Source organism: Bos grunniens, chromosome 3 (assembly GCF_055505025.1).
Source record: "Bos grunniens cultivar Pamir isolate PY7600 chromosome 3, Bosgru_T2T1.0, whole genome shotgun sequence".
Taxonomy (NCBI): Eukaryota; Metazoa; Chordata; class Mammalia; order Artiodactyla; family Bovidae; genus Bos; species Bos grunniens.
In genome coordinates, this window is record NC_141167.1 from 1574934 (window position 1) to 1596892 (window position 21959).

Genomic DNA, 21959 nt, shown 5'->3' on the forward strand with positions numbered 1-21959 from the left:
TGTGGCTCCAGAGGCCCCATGTCTGGGCCACCCGCCCCCCTTAGTGGCACCGGGGTCTGGCTGAGTGTTGCTTAGACAGAGGGAGCAGCGCTGTGGGGGGTGGGGCAGCAGTTCCCGGGTGACCTGACGCCTGCTTGGGTATGGGGGCCGGGGCCGGGGCGGGGAGGGAGGGGTCCTGCCTCCCAGTCGCCGCTTGGGTATACCGTGGCTCCCTCTGAGCCCGCTGGGTCTGAGCTCCTTGCCATGTCATTGAGGGGGCACGAGTCAGTGCCTCCCACACCCTGTCCAGCAAGCTCGGGGCCCCTGTGTGACTGCCCGAGTCCCACACGGGCAGGTGGCCGCTGCCCCGCCTTGCTGGGGTGGGCTGGGCCCTTGCCAAGGGAAGGAAGCCCTCCATGTCCTTCAGCAAAATTTGAGGCAGGCCGACGGGGCAGCACTGAGCCAGGTGCTGGGCCAGTGGGAGCATCTGAGGCGAGGACTAGTCCTGACCTACGCGCGCAGGCGCTGTCCTCCACTCCACACCGGCTCACTTAGCTGGCAGGACAGTGACCACCACCGTCCAACCAGGAAGCAGGGCGTGGTGTGTCTGCTGACAGCCCAAGGTCACGTGCTGTGAAGTGGCATCGCTCCGAGCTGGGCTGCAGTGGGCCTCTGGCTCTGCCCATGGGCCTGGCCCCTCAGAGCTGGGGCAACTGGGGGCCCTGGGGACAGAGGGCATCTCTCTGGGTCTGGGTGGCAGCTCCAGGTATGCCCAGCTGGTCCTGCTGGGGACGAACCCAAGGACACGGGGAAGGGGGGTGTCTCCAGTGCCCAGGCTGGGGGCTCAGAGTGGGCCCCCCACTCCAGGGGCTCAGAGTGGGCCCCCCCACCCTCCGGGGGCTTAGAGTGGACCCCCGACCCTCGTGTGCTCAGAGTGGACCCCCCATGCCCCGGGGGTTCAGAGTGGACCCCCACCCTCATGTGCTCAGTGTGGGCCCCCCCACCCTGTGGACTCAGTGGGGCGCCCCCCCCGGGTAGTGTCTGGCCCCGGGCATGGCGGTCAGCAGCCCCATGGGCAGCGTGGTGCGGCGCCCGCCTGCTCCGTGTCAGTCAGCTTGTATCCGGCCGGGTGACGGTGCTCGTTCTGACATGTGGTCTCTTCTGTGTGTGTACGTGTGTCCTGGCTGCCTCCGCCTTTAGCGTTTCGTTTGGAAGTGACACTAGGTACAGCTCTTTTCTCTTCCGCGCCCGCTGGCCCGCCCTCTCCAGTTTTCAGTCTCCCCTCCCGCTCCCCGTCCGCCCTCCGGTCCCCCCACTGTCCTCACCTCCTCCCTGTGGGTCTGCCTCGTGACGTGCCCGGCGCTGGCCCTGCCCTGTCCCGCTGCTTCTCCTGTGCCCCCGGACTGCGCCGCGGAGAAGGGGCGGCCCCTTTGGAGCGTCGCTGCCCTGCCGTCCACACCCCGGGTGGGGCTGGCCGTGCGGGGGCGTGTGCGGCGCCCTGCTTGTGCTGACCTGTTCTCTGCCGTGTCTTCGTGGGGATGCGGGGTGGAAACCGGAGAAGCTGGGCTGCCAGGGCCCGCAGAGCGGCCACGCTAGGGCTTGAGGCAAATTCCCAGCTCATGAGTGACGGTCCTCGACTCTTAGGCCGGGACTGAGGCAGGGGTTTAGGACAATTGAGAACAGAAGCTGTTGGGTAACAAGAAAGCCGGCCAGGAGTGGAGGCCACCACTGGTCTGGCCCCTGAGGCTGCCCCGAGCCGCCCGTGGCGTGGGCTCCTGGCCGCTCACTCTGGTGAGCTTTTGCTCTGGTCGTTACTTTCTGACTTAGACACTGGGGACAGAAAGAAGCACCCGCCGCCTGCTCTGTGGGGCCCGGCCGCAGCGGCAGGGGCTGTGCTGTCTTCAGGGGGCCGCCCCGGTTTCCACCCCCAGCATCATCCCCCAGGGCGATCAGTTGGGGAGGAGATGCTGCAGAGAGCTCTATAGGCCCGGCAGGCTCCCTTCGGGTCCAGGGAGAGGCCGTGCACCTCCTTACTCAGGCTCAGGGGGTCCCTCGCCTCTCCTGTGATCACAGCTCCTCTCCCCTCCACCCTCCCATTCCCGCCTTGGCTCCAGAACCCTGGGCTGAAACCTCCCATCCCCCAGGGTGGTGCTCAGAGCGCTCCAGGACCCCCTCTGGTGGGGCGTCCGGTGGCCCCGTCCTGAGTAAGGAGGGGTCTGTCCTCCCTGGACCCCGGCCCCAGCGGCTCGCCCTGCAGGTGGCCCACACGTCCGTCTGTCTCCGTGTGTCCGTCTGCATGTCCCCGTCCCCACTGAGAGCACACCACACTCCATCATCTTTCTACCTCACCTCTGCTTCCTTCTAGAACCTTTTACCAGTTTGAGGCTGCGTGGGACAGCTCCATGCACAACTCCCTCCTGCTGAACCGGGTCACCCCTTACCGAGAGAAGATTTACATGACCCTCTCTGCTTATATCGAGGCAAGAAACCTGTGCCCAGGGCCTCCCCCCAAATCACCTGCCCCCCCAAGCCCGAGTTGCCGGACAATGGACAATAAGGGGGCTTGTTAGTCCCACACAACCCCAGCCAACCCTGTTGTCTTCCCAGAGGGCTTCTTGAGTCCTTGAGTTTAATCTGTACTTTTAGTGGGAATGCTCAGCATTGGTCAGTTCCGCTATCTTTAGTGTGTGGGTTTGTCCTTGGGGTTGCAAGATGGCTGCAGCACCACCAGACGTTGCATCTGTGTTCCAGACAGCACAAGAACAGAAGCCTTCTTTTCCCCATCGCAAGGGTCTCTGGCTGTGACTCCCTTGGAAGCATAGGAGAAGCTGGGGGTGTGGGCATTTCTCACGGGTGCAGCAGCCGGCAGGGCGGTGGAGACAGAAGTACCCAGCCACCCTGCCTCCCTACCCCAGAGTCTAGTTACTGTGGCTGTAACGTGGGGGCCAGTGTGACCGCCCCGTGGGGTGAGCTTTGCTCAGGCTGAGCAAACACTGGTAGGGCATCGCCGAAGCAAGACCCCAGGACACGTCCACATTGTCCGTTGTCACCCTGGGGTTTCGGGAACACAAGAGAACCTGCTGTTTGAGACAGCGGCTCGCTCGTCGTGCAGTGACCTCCCGTGGCCTTTAGGGTTGGCCCGTGGGTGCACAGACAGGGTCCAGTCAGATCCTCACAAACATTTTGGGCCATGTGTCACCCCGGTTCCACGGGGAGGAGGCTGAGGCCCGTGTCCGGGATGTTGGGGTGTCCTGCAGGGACACCCAGCATCTCCAGCCGGAGTTGGTTCAGGGTGGGGGCAGAGACTCTTGCCTGTGTTGGGGCTGCCCCAGGGATGGGGGAGAGGGGAGGGTCTGGGGCTGCGGGTGGTGCAGCTCTTGGGCCTCCCCCGGGAGGAGAGGCCAGGGGGCTGGGTCAGCCCGGGCGTGCCTGCCCCGAACCCAGAGAGGAGAGGCCTGAGGGCTGGGTCGGCACTGGCGAGTCTGCGCTGAGCCCTGGAAGGAGAGGGCCGGGGGGCTGTGTCGGCCCAGGCAAGCCTGCGCTGAGGGTCTGGGGCTGAGGCTGGGGGCTGGATCGGCCCAGGCGAGCCTGAGCTGAGCCCCGGGAGGAGAGGGCCGGGGGGCTGTGTTGGCCCAGGCGAGCCTGCACTGAGGGTCTGGGGCTGAGGCCGGGGGGCTGGGTCGGCCCGGGAGAGCCTGCACTGAACCCTTGACCCCGCAGATGGAGAACTGCACGCAGCCGGCCGTGGTCACCAAGGACTTCTGCATGGTCTTCTACTCGCGCGACGCCAAGCTGCCCGCCTCGCGCTCCATCCGCAACCTGTTCGGCAGTGGGAGCCTGCGGGCCTCAGAGAGGTGAGCCCGCCAGGAGCGCTCTCCGGCCCATCTCGCTTGGACCAGCGGGAGAGGCCTTGGCGCACTTGTGGGGACACGGATGTTGTGTTGGGGGGCGGGAGAGAGCTGGAGCCTACCTGCCAGGTGTAGCAGGAAGGCCTGTGTGTCCACTCTGGGGCTCCCATGGGTGGTCCTGGGTGACCTTCCTCCCCAGCAGCCGTGGGGCCCTGTCGCTGGGCAGGGGGAACACTGGGCCCAGGGAGGTGGGGACAGAGGGACCCTGGATGGCACATCCCCAGGGGCATGTGCTGAGCCAGGCCTCCCGGCACCTGGGGGTCAGACCCCAGGCCCAGAGTCCTCTCGCACTCTTACTGCTCTCTGCGTTCCTGGAGGAGGGGAGGAAGGCAGTGAAGGGATCCCGCCCCAGGAGCGGGGACACCCAGGGTCCCTGCTGGTCACCTTCAGTGATGCTCACACACCCTGTGTTGTGGGTGGCCACCCCGGGGGGCACAGCTGGGAGGAAAGAGCGTGGGGTCCTGGATGGCCATGACCCTGTGACCCTGTCATCCAGGAGGTCACCTTGGGACCGTGGGCCCCCCTCCATGAGTGGGTTAGTGGGGTGCCCTAGGCAGAGTCAAAGGTCCCAAGACAAAGGGGGCCCAGCGGGCGTCTGGGACGGGGACCCTGACACCGCAGCCCCCACTGCCTGGCGTGCGGGCCGTGGGACTCGTGCCCAGAGTGCATGTGATGGTGAACGGGTGCCCGGCCATTGTCACGCGGGTGACAAAGCCCCCTCCACAGCAACCGCGTGACGGGCGTGTACGAGCTGAGTCTGTGCCACGTGGCTGACGCGGGCAGCCCAGGTAGGCGTCTGCCCTGCGCCCTCTGGGCGGGGGTTGGGGGGGTGCTGATGGAGGTCAGGGAGAGGGCTCCACGGGGGACACTCGGGTGACCTCGGCTACGCTGCCGTGGGGGGAGCCCCTCACCCAGAGGCCCTGGGGGGCTGGAGGACGGTGGGGGCCGGCACAGCCCCCGCGGGGTACGCCACGTCCGTGGCCCATGCAGGCATGCAGCGGCGGCGCCGGCGGGTGCTGGACACATCCGTGGCCTACGTCCGCGGCGAGGAGAACCTGGCGGGCTGGAGGCCGCGTAGCGACAGCCTCATCCTGGACCACCAGTGGGAGCTGGAGAAGCTGAGTCTCCTGCAGGAGGTGAGTGCCGGGCCCGCCTGTCACGGGGCTCAGAGCCTCACGACGGCCCCGGCTCGGGCGGGACGTGCGCACTTGGTCCAGCCGCAGACTAGGGGGCGTGTAGCAGAGACGAGACAGACGTTGGGAAGAGAACTGGGGGGCGCGAGCCCTTCGGTGGCTCCGGTCAGGACAGCCCGTGCCCAGCAGCGGGCACTGGCCGCCGGCTGCAGCAGTGGGTGGAAAGAGGGCGTCGGGTCCGCGTCCGTCCACGTTCTGGGCCCTTCCCAAGGCTGCGCCCCCGGAGCTTGTCCGTCCGCTTGCACTAGGGCGCAGGCGGTCTGTGGGCTCCACGGCGCCCGCCCCACCCTGCGGGCACAGAGTGAGGCCGTGCTCGCGCCCCGCACAGGTGGAGAAGACCAGGCACTACCTGCTGCTGCGAGAGAAGCTGGAGGCGGCCCAGCGGCCCGGCCCCGAGACGCTGTCCCCCGCCTCCAGTGAAGACTCCGAGGCCCACGGCTCCTCCAGTGCCTCCTCCCCGCTCACGGCTGAGGCCCGGCCAGCATCCCTGGAGGCGCCCAGCGAGCGGCAGCGGGAGCTGGCTGTCAAGGTGGGTGGCCGGCCAGCCTGCAGGCGGGGGACCTGGGAGAACGAGGGCCCGAGGGCCCCAGGGCCCTGGAGTCACCTTGACCTCGTCCCCACCCCGCCCCACCCACACTGGGACTCAGGGACTGTTTACAGCCTCCTCCTCCAAGTGGTGCCCCCCACTCTTGAATACTCACACTGACGGGGAGCTCACCACCTCCCCAAAGCTGGCCCTTTCTCCCGCTGGGTGGGCCACGGAGAAGACCTCCTGCACTTCGTGTGCCCCCACCCCCTCCTTTGCCCAGGCACCAGCCTGCCGCAGGAGGCTTCCTCAGATGGCCCTACCCCCTGGGAGAGGTGGGGTGCTGCCCACCTCCTCCTGGGGTGCCTGGCCCCTCGGCTAGTCGCTCGCATCCACATCCAAGCCAGGTCCTGGGGGCTCCTGACCAGGCATTTTCTCTGCCCACAGTGCTTACGGCTCCTCACCCACTCCTTCAACAGAGAGTACACCCACAGCCACGTCTGCGTCAGCGCCAGCGAGAGCAAGGTGGGCACGGGGCGGGGGCGCCCGCGGGACTGTCGGCTCCAAGAGGGAACTCGGGTTTTCCTAGGGACACCCCTCCACCAGCCCAGAGGGATGCCTCTGAGCTCGGGCCTGGAGGTCAGGGCCGCACAGGGCAACAGCAAGGTGCACTCCTCTGCCCACTGTTTCCAGTAGCAGTGCCGTCCGACCTGGCCTCACCCCACTGCCCCTGTCCTGGGCGAGTCCAGCCCCTCCTTAGCTTCTGTCCTCACCCGGGAGCCCACTGGGGCCGGCAGCCTCAGGCCTGTCCCCCCAGCTCCTGTGCTGCCCTGCACGGAGCCTCCGGGGGGGTCCTGCCTGCGCCCTCACTCGGCCCTGCGGGGGTCCTGCCCTCTGCCCTCTCGCTGGCCTCTCCCTCTGCCCAGAGCTTCTCTCGCCGTGGCCGTGGGGCTACACGTGCTGACGGTACACGTGCCCTCCCCGGTCCTCGCCCAGGGGTCCTCCCATTCCCCTGAGGCAGAGCCCGAAGCCCTGGGTGGGGCAGGCAGGAGGGTCCGGCCGTTGGGGTGGGAGGTGCCCTCCCACTGGGGCCCTGCGCTGGCTCAGAGAACGCCATCTCCTCTGCAGCTCTCTGAGATGTCGGTCACCCTGCTGCGGGACCCGTCCATGTCCCCGCTGGGGGCCGCCACGCTCACTCCCTCCTCCACCTGCCCCTCCCTGGTCGAGGGCCGGTATGGGGCCACCGACCTGAGGTAGGTGCTGGCCGGCCTGCAGGAGCGCACCGCGGCCGGCGGGGGGCGGGGGCGGGGGCTGGATGGCGGGGGCAGGCCGGCTTGAGGTGCCGGCGTCTGGGGGTGGCCACGCAGCGGGGCAGGGCTCACGCTGCCTTTCCCGGGCCACTTTCTGCTAAAGCATAAATTTAAAATATGCTCTTCCATGAGGCTGGGAACAGGTCAAAACGCTCAATGAAAGCCCTTCCCAGTGGCAAATGGAACAGTGGGAGAAGCGGTGGCAAAGCAGAGGCCCGGGGCCTTTGGGTCCACTGACTTCTGCTGATGTGGGGCCCCCGCTGCCACCACTCGCGTCTGACCCCCAGATCTTGTAGCTCCTTGGGGTCTTTTTTCTCTGACTGAGAAAGGCGTGAAGCCCTCTGGGCCCCATCCTGAGACAGGCCGTGTCGGCCAGCACGTCGGCCCCTCTGGCCGGGCCGCGGACCACCCGCTCCCTCCAGGCAGATGGTCCCTGAGGAAGCCGAGTCAGCCTCGGCCCAACTTTAGAGATGAGATGCGGAGCTGCTCTCTCGGGGTGGGGGTGGGGGGCCAGGGCGTCCCTGAAGAAGCCGGCGGCAGGTGGACCCCGGTGAGTGCCCTGGCGGTCCCGGGGGTGACGCTGGCCCCCAGGGAGCCTGGCCGAGGTTCCCGGGCCCTCCAGGTGCCCCTGGCGCTGCAGTGGCTTCATTCTGCTTCCCCAGGACCCCACAGCCCTGCTCCCGGCCCGCCAGCCCGGAGCCTGAGACCCTGCCCGAGGTAGATGCCAAGAAGCTCCCCTCCCCTGCCCGGGCAGCGGAAGCCGACAAGGAGCCCCAGCGCCTGCTGGTGCCTGACATCCAGGAAATCCGTGTCAGGTGTGTGAGGGCTCTGCCCAGCCGGCTCCTGAGGACCCCAGCTCTGCCTCTGCAGGGACGGCAGCCGCCCTGACCTGGGCAGTGCTGGGGGTCAGGAGACCACCCCCTGACCTGAGGCGGTGCAGGGGGTCAGGAGACCACCCCCCGACCTGGGGCAGTGCAGGGAGTCAGGAGACCACCCCCCAACCTGGGGCAGTGCAGGCAGTCAGGAGACCACCCCCCGACCTGGGGCAGTGCTGGGGGCAAACAGACTCCCCCCACCCCACCACCCGACCGCACTGCACCCTATGTGGGGCAGGGGCAGCTCTGTGCTGTAATCAGGAGACCAAGCCCCAGCCAGACCTAGGGCAGGGGTGGAAAAGGAGCTGATATAGAGGACAGGACGGTGGCCCAGAGCCTGGACGTGCGGGCCCGGTGGGAGGCCGCGGACCGGGCAGGGCCGGTGGGAGGCTGTGGCAGGGGCTCGGGGGGCTGTGCCCAGTGGGAGGCTGCGGAAGTGGGGGTGTTGCCGGTGGGAGGCCTTGGAGAGGCGGTTTGACGCGTCCCGCCCCGCAGCCCCATCGTCTCCAAGAAGGGCTACCTGCACTTCCTGGAGCCGCACACGGCCGGCTGGGCCAAGCGCTTCGTGGTGGTGCGGCGGCCCTACGCCTACATGTACAACACCGACAAGGATGCCGTGGAGCGCTTCGTGCTCAACCTGTCCACCGCCCAGGTGGAGTACAGCGAGGACCAGCAGGCGATGCTCAAGGTGCGCCACAGCCGCGGGCTGGCGGGGAGGGCGGGAGCCGGGCCCAGCCCCTCGAGGGCCGCGTCCCCTCACCGCTCGGCCGAAGCAGTGTGAGTGGATGTCACGGGTGGGGGTGTCGGGCTCAGCCTCTCGCGTTCCGGGGTCCCTCTGCCCACCCGTGAGGCGCGCCGTCCTGGTGATGACCAGCAGTGAGGGGTGGGTCGAGCATTGGTGCCAAGGATGCCCCAGATGGCTGACGACACCGTGCGTCTTCCAGAGACACCCACAGAGGGTGTCGGGAGCCCTGCAGGCCCAGCAGGGCACTGGGCCCAGGAGGGCAGCCTCCTGCCCCCCGGCTTTCCCCCAGGTCCTCTCCGAGCAGGCGGCAGCCTGGGCCTGTGTGTGAGGAGCTCTGAGTCCTCCCGGCTGGGGCCCGGGGTTCCTCAAGGTGGGGGGTGTGAGCTCAGCCTGACCCCCAACGCCCACCCCGCCGAGGGCTCAGGCTTGAGAGAAGAGGCGGGATTAACGGCCCCAAGCACACAGCTGAGCCAGGGGCCCAGGGAGGGGACCTTGGGGATGCGGAACAGTGACAAGTCCACCTGGGGCGTGGCCACGGGACGAGAGGCGCAGGGTGTCCCGCCTGCAGAGGCGTCTGGATGGGAGGTCAGGACGGCCCTGACCCTCCCGCGGGTCTCCTTCTCAACCCCCGCGGAGCCACGGCCGCCCCGGGCTGAGCGGGAGGCCTGGCCCTCACAGCAGCTCCCTCTGCAGACCCCCAACACGTTCGCGGTGTGCACGGAGCACAGGGGCATCTTGCTGCAGGCCAGCAGTGACAAGGACATGCACGACTGGCTGTACGCCTTCAACCCCCTGCTGGCCGGGACCATCCGGTACGGCGGCCCACGGAGGGTCCCCGAGGCCTCGGAGCCCGCAGTCGGCCGGCGGGAGGTGGCCTCTATGTCGGGACCGCTGGGTCCAGCGGGCGATGCTTTAAAGGAGGCTGTGGGGGCGGGGCGGGGGCGGGGGCTGCTCCCACCGGGTCCCAGGGGCAGGAGGCAGACGGTACTGTCTCCCGGGCGGTTGGGGAGGCAGGGGTGTGCGTGCAATGCCCCTCACACCAGCCTGCGGGCGCCCATGGCCCCCTGACCACCGCTCCTCTCGGCCCGCAGGTCCAAGCTGTCCAGAAGGAGGTCTGCCCAGATGCGGGTCTGAGCCCAGCCCCCCGCAAGCCCGGCCCCGCCTCCCGTCTTCGTCATCGCCATCTGTCAGCGCCGCCCAGCCCCGCCCGCCTCCTGGGACGCCCGCCCTGCCGGGGACCTGCCACACGACCTGTGCCAGCAGAGGCCACGCGTGTCGTTCTTTCTGCAGGAGGCGCCCCGGGTGGGAGGAGCTGGGAGGCGCCAGAAAGGCGGGGGGCAGGAGTCGCGGGCGTCGCCGCCGTTCTCATATTTTTTTAAGCATAGACAGACTCATAATTAACACACACTAGTTAGTGACGTTGAGACAGTCCCCTCAGACGTCAACGATCAGACTGTGTTCTATTTATAAGTATTTATTTCTAATGCCTTCACGTAGACCTGTAGGATTCAGACGGACCCGCGCCCTTGTTCCCACACACCTCCCAAGCCTCTTGGGGACAGACGGGTCGGGGCGGCCCCCCGGGAGCCACGGGGATGCACGGCCCCGGCCGGAGCTGAGGCCGGTCCGCACGCACGCAGGGCCGGCCTGGCCCCGGGCCCGTGTGTGTGTGCGTGCGCGTGTGTGTCGGGGGTGTGACGCCTGAAGGCTGAGCAGTGCAGGTGCGTCCCTTCCAGCAGGGCGCGTGTCTCACCCGGACGGCAGCCCCTGAGCCGTGACTGTCGGGGACACTGGCCGCGCACCCCTGGGAGCAGGCGGGGGGAGCCCAGGCGCCCAGTCTGGGGTGAGAGGGTCAGGGTGGTGCCCGGTGTCCGGGCCGGCCGGGGGCGGGGCTGGGTCTACGAGTGGTCCGGGCAGCGAGGGGCTGTGGGCAGCGTGGGCAGGGGCAAGATGCGGGGTGAGCCCCAGGTTGCCAAGGGGAGGAAGCTGTGGACCCCTCTTTTACCAGGAGAGGAGTGTTCAGGGGGTCCCGGTGGGGAGACTCCAGTCGGCCGGTGCGGGTGGCCAGTGCCAGCGCTGGGTCACCCGTCTTCCAGGCGGCTTTTCGTGTGTCCGAGGGTGTCTCCGGGTCTGGTTCTGGCCTCTTGTGACAATACCCGTCTCGTCCCCTCTTCAGACTCTGTGCTCGAGGGTCGCCCAGGACCGCGCAGGGTTGCCCAGGCTGAGGGTCTGGTCGGGGAACCCACCGGCCCAGGGTCTTCGAGGAGCTCTTCCTCCTCCCAGAGACACGGCCAGCCCCTCTTCAGCTCAGGGCAGAGCAGCCATAGCACAAGGCCCGTCCACTCCGCGGCGCCCAGAGCAGGTGGCAGAGGTTGAGGGTCTAGACTAGGACCGAACGCCGTCCAGAAACCGGGAGCCTGAGCCCCTCCGGGGTCCCTGGAGGCCATGCAGAGAGCAGGCTGACGGCTGCTCCGGAACCATCACTGAGCCGAGGTCGTGGGCAGGGGAGGATGCAAGGGTGAGTTCTAGGGGTCAGTCCTGAGCACCCCGCTGTCCTGCGGGGAGACTGGGGCGCAGGGCCCGGGCCATAGCCCCTCAGGTCAGCCAGCCTGAGGCCGCGGCCTCGTCAGGGTCCAAGGTCCTGTCTGGGGGCAGGGTGCCTGGGGCCAGCCAGCCTGCAGAGCCCCTGCCCCGCGGAGCGGGCCTGAGGCACTCACCTGCATCTGGGGCCCCCACAGCCATGGGGGCCCCCACGGCCACTGCATCCTGGCCTCCTGCCGTCCCGGTGGGAGCTTGGCGGTCAGGGTGTCCCCTGCCCGTCACCGCCTCCTCTCAGCCTGGGCCTGAGAACTCTGTCTGCGCGTCGGTCGGGAAAGCCGCTCTTCTGGGCCGGGTGCCATGGGAGCCAGCAGAGGCGGTCCGAGACCCCATCCCGTCTGTGACATGGGGGCCAGTCTGGAGGCCCCGGGGGTCCCCAGGGGTGGGCGCAGGCTGGGAGGTCAGGTGTGGGGTTGAGCTGTGTCCCCGAGGGGAGGGAACGATGTCGGAAGCCACCTCTCTCGGACAAGTTTTGTTTTGGCGCTTGAGGCTGCTCGGGCTGCAGCTGCCGTGAGTTTGGGGGCGGCCCTGTGGCCCCTCCAGGGAGGGGGCACGCCTTCCTCGGCGGCCGTGGGCAGAGCCCCGGGAGGGAGAGTCTGGGCCCCGGTGACCGGGCTGGGGGCCAGAGGCGGGTGTTGAGAGACCGTCCGCTTCAAGTGCTCTGAGTGACTGTTCATAAGAAGCCAGCGTTTTGTTCTCTGACAATGCGCGTGCACGCGCACACACACACACACACACACACACACACACGGCAGGGTGACTGCAGCGACCTCCCGTCAGTCCTGATCCGCCTCGGCGCCTCTGGGCCGGATGAGGCGAGACACCCAAGGAGGGTCCCTGAACGCCACTGAAGTTCCAGCGCGCACGAGGCTGCCACTCCGGTCCCTGTCAGCTCCCCCAGCGCGGGGACCCCAGAGGCCCCCCCCTTCATCCCCAGGACAGACCCGGGCCCCCCGCGGCCGGCCGCCCCCCGAGCCCCCGTGGCCTGTACATACGTGCTCGTGTGGCCCCTGCACCGCGACCGCCATCCCGATGTACCGATTAGCCCCTGATGTTCTGAACCCGAGTGTTAGGCTCTTGGCTCCTGTCCCGTGTGTGCACTTAAGCTCTGTCCAGTTAAGAAATAAAACAGCTCTTTATGCAACACCAGACCCGAGGGTCCCCGCTTGGCTTTACTCGTGTGTCGGTCTGTTTGCTGGGGCCTTATAGCCGCAGGGCCAACTGTCCAGCAGTGTCTGGAGATAGCACGCGCCTCCCAGCGGCCAGGCGGAGAGGGGAGAGAGCCCTGAGGGGTGGGAGGTGCGAGGTGGTGTTTGTCACGGGAGCATCTGCCCGCTTCCCTCAGCACTGGCTGCAGCTGTCTCAGCAGCTCCAGGTGCCCTCGGGCACGCCAGCCCTGCACCAGCCTCACGCCCAGGCAACTTCAAGTCCTTTCACGTGGTCAGTGTTACCTCATACTAAAACTGGACAAAGACATTCCGTGAAACCATAGACCAGTGTCCTCCTTCAACATAGAAACAAATACCCTCAGTAACATTTCACTGAGGGCACGGCAACTCGCTCGAGTATTCTTGCCTGGAGGATCCCATGGACAAAGGAGCCCGGCGGGCTACAGTCCGTGGGGTCACAGAGAGTCAGACACGACTGAAGCGACGCAGCACGCGACACACACTACATTTCACCAAGTTGAATGTTGGGGTACATAGAAAGGCTAGGAGCCCATGGCCTAGTTGGGTTTATGCTGGGAATGCAAGCTCAGCTCAAGAGCTAATCATTCTAATTCACTTAAGCTAACAAAGGAGAAATCACATTATCATCTCTACAGACGCAGAAAAAGCATTTGATGAAAATCCAATACTCGTTGCTCATCAAAACTTGAAATAGAAGATAACTTCTTAACGTGGAAAAGCGTGTCTGCACTAAATGTATAGCTGGCATCGTGTGTGTGAGTGCTCAGTCACTTCAGTCGTGTCCGACTCTCTGTGACCCCATGGACTGTAGCCCGCCAGGCTCCTCTGTCCATGGGATTCTCCAGGCAAGAATACTCGAGTGGGTTGCCATGCCCTCCTCCAGGGCATCCTCCCGACCCAGGGATCACACCTAAGTCTCATGTCTCCTGCACTGGCGAGAGGGTTCTTTACCGCTAGCGCCACCTGGGAAGCCCAAGCTAGCATCGTACTTAACAGCAAAAAATGAAGACCTAACGCTTTAGACCGGGCACAAGACAAGGACGCCCTCTCTCATCACCCGATTCAACAAGGTAATGGAGCTCCTAAGCAGGGCAGTAAGGCGAATGAGGAGAGAGCAGGTGCACAGATCAGGAGAGAAGAACGGCTCGCAAGGCAGAAGTCCTAAAGGAATATACCACAAATCTGCTGTAATTAACGCCTGAGCTAACCAGGGCTGCAGAGTGCAACATCAGTATACAAACGCTCATTTCACTTACGTTTCATTAAAGTGCAGTTCAGTACGTTTCAGGTGGTCACCAATGTGACGCTGTTACATATGCATATATGTATGTGATACACACATATATGTATATTCTTTTTCAGATTCTTTTCCATTATACATTATTACAAGCTACAGAAATACAAACACAAATTTTATTTTTATATACTAGCAATAAACTGTTGAAACTTTAAAAAATTGTACCGTTTGTATTGGCGGCTTCCCTGGTGGCTCAGATGGTAAAGAATCCGCCTGCAATGCAGATTCCTGGGTCGGGAAGATACCCTGAAGAAGGAAACGGCTACACTCTCCAGTGTTCTTGCCTGCAGAATCCCATGGACAGGGAGCCTGGCGGGCTACAGTCCATGGGGGCGCAGAGAGTCAGACACAACTGAGCGACTAAGCAAGCATTTATAGCAGTAGCAAAAATAACTATATGTGTATAAATCTAACAAAATACATGCAAAATCAATATGCCAAACCTATAATAAAACACCGATGAGATAAAGACCTAAGTGAAATGAAGAGTTATATTCATAATTAGAAGGTTCAATATTTATTAAGATGTCATCTCTCCCCAAATTGACTTTTAAATTCAACATGGTCTCAATCAAAATTCCTGTAGATATCAACCACCTGATTCTAAAAGTTACGTGAAAAGTAAAGGCGCTGGAATAGCTAAAACAAATTTGGCACAGAAAAATAAAGTTAGAAAAGTCGCAATATCCATTTTGACCCACGAAACTACAGGGGTTAGGACAGTGTGGTCTTTCTTTAAATTGGAGTTTGGTTGCTTTACGATGCTGTGTTTCTGCTGTACAGCAGAGTGAATCAGCCACATGCACACACACACCCTCCCTGTTGGGCCTGCCCGCAGCCCACGCCCACCATCCCGTCCTTCTAGGGGCCTCGCTGAGCACCAAGCTGAGCTCCCTGGGCTGCACCACACCATCCCGTCCTTCTAGGGCCTCACTGAGCACCGAGCTGAGCTCCCCGCCAGCTGTCTGTTTTACGCCTGGTGGTGTGTGCGTCAGTCCTGATCTCTCGGTTCGTCCCACACTCCACTTCCCGCCTGCCCCATGTCCGCACATGTGTTCTCTGCGTCTGCATCTCTATTCCTGACCCACAGAGATCAGCTGTGCCATTTTTCCAGAGTCCAGGACGGTGTGGTATCGGTGAAGGAACAGACACACAGATCAGTGCAGCACATGCGAGAACCCAGAAGTGGATGCACACGCTCACACACACACACACGCAAGTGTGACCAGCTGATGCTGTTTACAAGATGCAAAAGCAATCAACGAAGAAAGGATAGACGTTTCAACAAATGATGTTGGAACAGATGGACTCCGACACGTCTTTTAAAATGAACATAAACTCAACACCTTGTACAAAAAGTAACTCAAAATGTTATGGAAAATCTAAATCTATAAAATTTCCAGAAGAAAATAATATTACAAGGAAACTTCAAGATACAAAGCAGGCATGGTGTTGTTGGACGTGACACCAAAAGCTCTATTCCCAAAGAACGAAATGCAAGGTTGAACTTTATGACAGTGAAGAAGCTTTTGCTCTGTGAAGGAAAATGAAAAGACGAGCTGCAGATGCGGAGAGGACATTCGCCAATCAACCCTCTGGCCCAAGACTTGTCTCAGAATACATTAAGAATCCTCCAAAGTCTCTGATAGGTAAAAAAAAACCCAACTTAAAAATGCTAAACTGTGCCACTACTCACATACTTAAAGGGCTGAAATCAAAAACAAGAAGAAAAACCTGAGAATATCAAGTGTTGGTGAGAAGAAGCAACTGGAATGCTTCACTATTTGTGAAACTGGAAAAGCTGCGGTCACTCCGGACAAGGGTTTGGGACTTCCTTAGAAAGTTAAGAGCACACTTTCATACGACTCACCAGTCCCACTGCTGGGCATCGACCACAGAGAAATGACAAAGTGTGCCTTAGAGAAATGGATACACAGATGTTTAAAGCAACTACTTATTGTTGCCCCCAAGTGGGGCAATATAGAATCAAAACTAAAAGTCAGTGGCCTGCCTGTGTACCAGCAACAAACAGCTGGAATTTGAAATTTTAAAATCACCATTTATAGTACTATAGGAGAGAAATAAGGTTTTTTTTTTTTTTAAAGATAGGTAAAAATTAAACAAAATATGCTCAGGATCTGATGTAGAAAACAACAGAATTCTGATGAATCAATGTTATAAGTAAATAGACATTCTGTGTTCACTGACTGCAAGACTCGCTTCTGCAAAGACGTGAGCTTTGCTGGTTGGTGCTACAGACTCAGGAGGGCTTGCCAGGTGGTGCTCGCGGTGACGAACCCGCTTGCCAATGCAGGAGATTCGGGTTCAATCCCAGGGTTGGGAAAATCCCCTGGAGGAGGGCATGGCAACCCACCGTAGTATACCTGCCTCTCATAGACAGGAGAGCCTGGCAGGCTACAGTCCACAGGTTTACAAACAGTTGGACACCATTGGAGTTACTTAGAATACACACAGACTCAGCCTCCCCAGTAACGCTGCTGGGGCGCCGGCCAGATAGGGACAACCTGAACCCACAATGTATATGTCAAGGCCAAAGGCCCAGAAGAGCCAACACAGTACTGAAGAAGAGCAAATTTGTAGGACTCACACTACCCAGCTTCAAGACTGCCCATTAGCTTTTAAAACTCAGGATAGGGACTGCCCTCGTGGCCCGGCAGCTAAGACACCCTACCGATGCTGGGGTCCCAGGTTCTATCCGTGGTCGGGGAACGAGACCCCACATGCCACGACCAAGGGTTTGCACGCTGCAGCTGAGACCGAAGACCCCGCTTGCCACAATTAAATAAAAACAAGTGCGCAACAAGTCAAGGTAGTGTGATGCCGGTGAACGAGCAGACAAGTAGTAAGGGTACAGGAGAGCCCAGAAATGGACACACACAGAGTCAGCTCATCTTGACAAAGGACACAGGCCGTTCAAGGGCACCAGGGCAATCCTCTCAGCAAATGGGGCTGGAGCAAAGGGACGCCCACGAGCAAAAAGCATTTTAAAGAATCTGGTCACAGATCTTACACTTCTCACAGACATTCAGACGCTACATCAAAATGGATCTTGGACCTAAATGCAAAACACAGAGCTGAAACTTCTACAAGTACTTATCAATGTCAAGAAATGGCTAGGACCTGGGCTTCCCCGGTGGCTCAGATGGTAAAGAAGGGAAGTGTTAGTCGCTCAGTCGTGTCCGACTCTTTGAGACCCCATGGACTACATCCCACCAGGCTCCTCTGTCCATGGGATTCTCCAGGCAAGAATACTGGAGCGAGTAGCCATTCCCTTTTCCAGGAGATCTTCCCAACCCAGGCATTGAATCTGGGTCTCCTTCTCTGGGGGCAGACTCTACCACCCCCAATCCTCCCCCAATCCAGGAGGAGACTCTATCCTGCTGCAATGCAGGAGTTCCGGGTTCGATCCCTGGGTCAGGAAGATCTCCTGGAGAAGGGCAGAGCAACCCACTCCAGTATTCTTGACTGGAGAATTCCATGGACAGAGGAACCTGGGGGGATACAGTCCATGGGGTCGCAAAGAGTCGGACATGACTGAGCGACTAAGCACAGCATAACAGGACCTGGGAGGAAATACTTGGAAAACAATTACAGGACAAAGGACTTGTGTTCAGAACATGTGAAGAATTATTATAACTCAATAATGAAAAAGATTCACAACTCAGTAAAAAACAAAAAGCATTTGAATGACCAATAAGTAGGCTCCTGACAATGTGGCTCATATCACCTGTCATCAAGGGAATGCAGCTTCCCACCACAGAGGGAGCAGACACCAGGAGGAGAGACTGCGGGAATCCTCACAGCATCGAGTTTGTGGACACCAAGCGTCTCCTATCTTGCTCCTACTGTTGTTGAGTCACTCAGTCGTGTCTGACCCCATGAAGCACAGCACGCCAGGCCTCCCTGTCCATCACCAACTCCCGGAGTCCACCCAAACCCATGTCCACTGAGTCGGTGAAGCCATCCAACCATCTCATCCTCTGTCAGCCCCTTCTCCTCCCACCTTCAATCTTTCCCAGCATCAGGGTATTTCCCAATGAGTCAGCTCTTCGCATCAGGTGGCCAAAGTATTGGAGTTTCAGCTTCAACATCAGTCCTTCCAACGAACACCCAGGGCTGATCTCCTTTAGGATGGACTGGTTGGATCTCCTTGCAGTCCAAGGGACTCTCGAGAGTCTTCTCCAACACCACAGTTCAAAAGCGTCAATCCTTCGGCGCTCAGCTTTCCTGATGCTCCGACTCTCACATCCATACATGACCACAGGAAAAACCATAGCTTTGACTGTGTGGCCCTTTGTTGGCAAGATGATGTCTCTGCTTTTTAATATGCTGTCTAGTTTTGTCATAGCTTTCCTTCCAAGGAGTAAGCGTCTTTTAATTTCGTGGCTGCAGTCACCGTCCACAGTGATTTCGGAGCCTAAAAAAATCTGCCCCTGTATCCACCTTTTGTCCATCTATTTGCCATGAAGTGATGGGACTGGATGTCATGATCTTAGCTTTCTGAATGATGAGCTTTAAGCCAGCTTTTTCACTCTCCTCTTTCACCCTTATAAAGAGGTTCTTAAGTTCTTCACTTTCTGCCATTAGAATGCTCCTGGGAACGTAAATGCTACGACCACCTTGTGGGAAGTAGCCAGAGAACCTCACAGAATTAAGTATTGTCTTGCCCTGTGATTTAGAAGATGCTCTAGCTACTTACCACCCGCCCAAAACCAAAACCGTTTGTCTACAAGGACTTACGTGAACCTACTGAGAGCAGCTTTGTTTGAATTGTAGGGGAAAACATGGAAGAAACCCAAATGTTTGTTCATTATCAGAAAGATGGATTAAGAAATTGTGGTTCTCATGAAACGGAATTCCATTTCGGAATTAAGTGGGAACAAAACTCTGGCACAGGAAACAAAACCAGCCCACCTCCCTGCCGGCCCCCACGTGGAGACGCAGGGCAGACGCAGGACGTGGGTTACATGGGACGGTCCCCAAGCCTCCGATGAGCCAAAGCAGGAAGCGGATGCCTCTGATCAGGGGCGGGGCCCACTGGAAGGGACGGGACTTCCTGAGAGTGCGCTCCGCTCCCGCCGGGGTGAAGGCATGGGTGCCCTGCATCTGTGCATGCGTCTCATGGGTGAGAGTTCACTCTCAAGACAGGTGTGCTGCACACCATTTACGTTTTATCTAAAAGTATGAAGTATCTAGAAATACAGCCAGTTCAGGCTGCTGACTCAGTGTGGATCACCGGCCAACTCCAGGCAGGATTTCTGGTGGTCACGCGCTCTGTGTGTTCCGACCTGGGCAGACCGTGGCCGCCTGGAGACCAGGCCCCACGGGGGAGCCATGGGTGGCCAACGGGCAAGGCGGAGGCCCAGGGCTCCAGGGTGCACGGGAGGTCCCCGCAGGCACTCACGCTCTGCGTGAGCCTGAGGAAGCGCGGGGTCCACGAAGACAACCGATAATCTGTAACAGGAAGAGAAGAGGGTTTTACTGAACCCAAACGGAAGACTATCGTCCAGGAAAGAGCTTCCAGATCACTCGGAGGAAGTGCTCCAGAGCGGTTCTATAACTCGTCGGGACAGAGAACGTCGAACAAGTCAGGGATGTGTCCCTTCATACCCACCCGGCTCCTCTGTCCACAGGATTCTCCAGGCAAGGATGCTGCAGCGGGCTGCCGTGCCCTCCCCCAGGGCATCTTCCCGACCCAGAGATCCAACTCTCATCTCTGCTTCTCGTGCGTTGGTAGGTAGGTTCTTTACTGCTAGTGCCTCCTGGGAAGCCCTGTGTCCCTTCAAGTTTCCAAACAGCCCAGCACATACTCCATAGCGAGTCAGCGTGTCCTCGGCACCTGGGAGGGAATCTTATTGTTAAAGAAGGGCCAGGAAGGGAAGCATTTAACCTTTGTCTTTAATTTGGACGTTCTTTGTTTTTTCAGTTCAGTTGCTCAGTCGTGTCTGACTCTTGGCAAACTCATGGACTGCAGCACACCAGGCCTCCCTGTCTGTCACCAACTCCCGGAGCTTGCTCAAACTCGTGTCCATCAAGTCGGTGATACCCTCCAACCATCTCACCCTCTGTTTTTATTTATTCATTTACTTCTGGTTGTGCTGAGCGTTCGTTGCTGCCCAGGCCGCTCTCTAGTTGCCGTGCTCGGGCTTCCGAGTGCGGCGCCTTCTCTTGCCGGGGCCCACGGGCTGCAGAGCACACCGGCTTGGCAGCGGTGGCTCCGAGCCTGAGAGCACAGGCTCAGTAGGCGTGGGGCACGGGCTTAGTTGCCCCGAGGCACGTGGGATCTCCAGGACACAGGGATCAAACCCGCGTCTCCTGTGTCGGCAGGTGAATTCTTTACCGCTGAGCCGCCAGGGAAGCCACAGACATTCCCACTGCGCCCTTTCCTTTAATAATTAAAGCATGTATAATGTATGTTTGCTGGGCCACAAACAGGCTATTCCAGTTGGCCTCAAGTTCAAGTTGACTCGGGGGGATATATGCGTATGTATAGCTGATTCACTGTGCTGTGCAGTAGAAATTGGCATTGTGAAGCAACTACACTCCAATAAAAATCAATTTTAAGACAACTTAACTCACGTAAAAGCAGAATGACTTCCCAGCTCCTCAGTCCGTGAGAGTTTCTTTTATCACCGGCTTCAGTCCCAAAGGCTCCCTGCTCCTTGGAGGGGGTGGGGACCTGGCAGAAGGGAAAGACAGACACCCCACCGGCAGGCTGGAGTCTGGGGGCGTGTCTGCCTCCTGGGTGAGGTCAGGCCCTGAGGACCTTCCTGCTGGGTTAGCCTCACCCCTTTCCCGGGGCGTGGGGGTGGGGAGGCGGGGGCACCAGACGCCTTCCCACTTCCCGGGAGAGTTCTGAACCCAAGGTCGTCTGCCAGGACAGCTGAAACATTCAGCTCCTGTCCCTAAGCTGCAGGTCTCTGCCCCCGCCCCCGCCCAGGCCTGGGCTCTGCGGGGATGAGTGCCTGGTGGGGAAAAGACATCAGACCTGTGAGGGGGCGGGGATGGGGGCGTCAGATGGCAGGGCCCCTCTGCGTAGCAGGAGTGCTTGTGGGGGCAGAACAGAAGCCTCAGCTGGTCTCGAGCCCCCCACGTTAGAAGTGCAGTGACCTGCTCGGGGAGATGCGTCCCCAGCTGGGGCGCCGTCGGGAGCAGGCGTCAGGTGCGGAGACCAGCACTGCGGCAGGAGGCAGGTTTGCGTGGGCGCGGCCAGCGGCGAAGGCGGCCAGGCCCGGCCCTCAGCCTCCCACGCGGGGCACCCTGCAGCTCCCGGCCTGGCCGAGCTCCTCAGGAGGAAACTCACCCTGATTTGGAGGGCAGTTCTTTCATCCCGGTGGCTCAGCTGGTAAAGACTCCACCCGCAATGCGGGAGACCTGGGTTCAGAAGATCCCCTGGAGAAGGGAAAGGCTTCCCACTCTAGTATTCCGGCCTGGAGAATTCCATGGACTGTATAGTCCACAGGGTCGCACAGAGTCAGACGCGACTGAGCGACTTTCACTTTCATCTTTGGAGTCGAGCTCCTGGGAAGGAGGGAGGGGGCCTGCAGGGATGTGAGGGACAGAGCAGCAGGGGTGCAGGGCCGGGGGCCTCCAGGTGGGCTTGAGGGGGCGTCACCTGGACCCCTTCCCCGGCAGCGGTGGCTGGCCGTGAGGCCTCTGCCTGCAGAGGCCGTGGCCTCTGTGCTCAGGACCCCCTCCCCCTTCTGCAGGGGCAGGCTGGGACCAGCCGCCTGTCTCCCCGGGGGCCCTCCCCAGTGACCCCTCCGCCTGCCTGCGCCCGCTGCCTTGGCCGCTGCAGGGTGTGGCTGTCCTGGAGACCTGGACTTTGGCCTTCAGCAGCAGTGCCCCCGGCCCCTGGCTCAGCCCCCGCCCCTGGGAGCCTCCTCCACAGCCAGCTCCCGCTCTCTGCTCCAGCTCAGGCCTGTGGGCAAGGGTGCTGCACATCCCCAGGGCCCCTGCCTGGCTCGGGCCTCTCCTCCGCGTCCTCTGAGCCTCGCTCAGCCTGTCCCCTCGGCCTAGAGTGGCCGCCGGGCCAGGGGCGGCCTGACAGATGCAGTGGCCCTGCTCCTTCAGGTCCTGAGGTCACTGCGGAGCGTCCGTGACCACGACCTGGGCCGTGTGCCCTTGCAGCCCGGCCGGTGTCCAGCAGAGTCACGGGCGGAGCACCCGACTTCCAGTCCCTCCGACTTGGGAGCCAGGGCCCAGCGATGTCCTCGGGCCAGGCGCTCACCTGGACTCGAGTCGGGTGTGGAGAGGGGTTCACAGGGGACCCCACTTGCCTGGATCGGGCCCTCTCCTCCAAGTTCACCACGTGCCG

General features: G+C 61.2%; 1 protein-coding gene and 1 long non-coding RNA gene across 25 annotated transcripts in view; one reads left to right on the plus strand and one right to left on the minus strand.

Moving 5' to 3' along the window:
* The window catches only part of KIF1A (kinesin family member 1A), an 87002-nt gene extending 74719 nt beyond the window's left edge, over nt 1-12283 (plus strand). For 13 of the 24 annotated variants that reach the window (XM_086394147.1, XM_086394151.1, XM_086394158.1 and 10 more), the window contains 11 exons: nt 2345-2459; nt 3700-3833; nt 4614-4675; nt 4878-5023; nt 5409-5609; nt 6054-6131; nt 6735-6859; nt 7579-7731; nt 8287-8479; nt 9230-9348; nt 9628-12283. In XM_086394147.1, coding sequence (XP_086250273.1) covers nt 2345-2459; nt 3700-3833; nt 4614-4675; nt 4878-5023; nt 5409-5609; nt 6054-6131; nt 6735-6859; nt 7579-7731; nt 8287-8479; nt 9230-9348; nt 9628-9670 — 1369 coding nt within the window. In that variant the 3' untranslated portion in view covers nt 9671-12283. Of the gene's footprint in view, nt 1-1179; nt 1204-2344; nt 2460-3699; nt 3834-4613; nt 4676-4877; nt 5024-5408; nt 5610-6053; nt 6132-6734; nt 6860-7578; nt 7732-8286; nt 8480-9229; nt 9349-9627 lie in introns of all 24 variants that reach the window. The other 11 variants (XM_086394145.1, XM_086394148.1, XM_086394157.1 and 8 more) reach the window with 1 other exon arrangement.
* Nucleotides 12284-19099: 6816 nt separating this feature from the next.
* On the minus strand, nt 19100-21128 carry LOC147374795 (uncharacterized). The gene is made up of 3 exons (XR_015161439.1): nt 20946-21128; nt 20222-20321; nt 19100-19481 (listed from the first exon to the last, which is right to left on the minus strand). It is a non-coding gene; the product is annotated as an uncharacterized LOC147374795 (long non-coding RNA).
* Between the last annotated feature and the right edge of the window lie 831 nt (nt 21129-21959).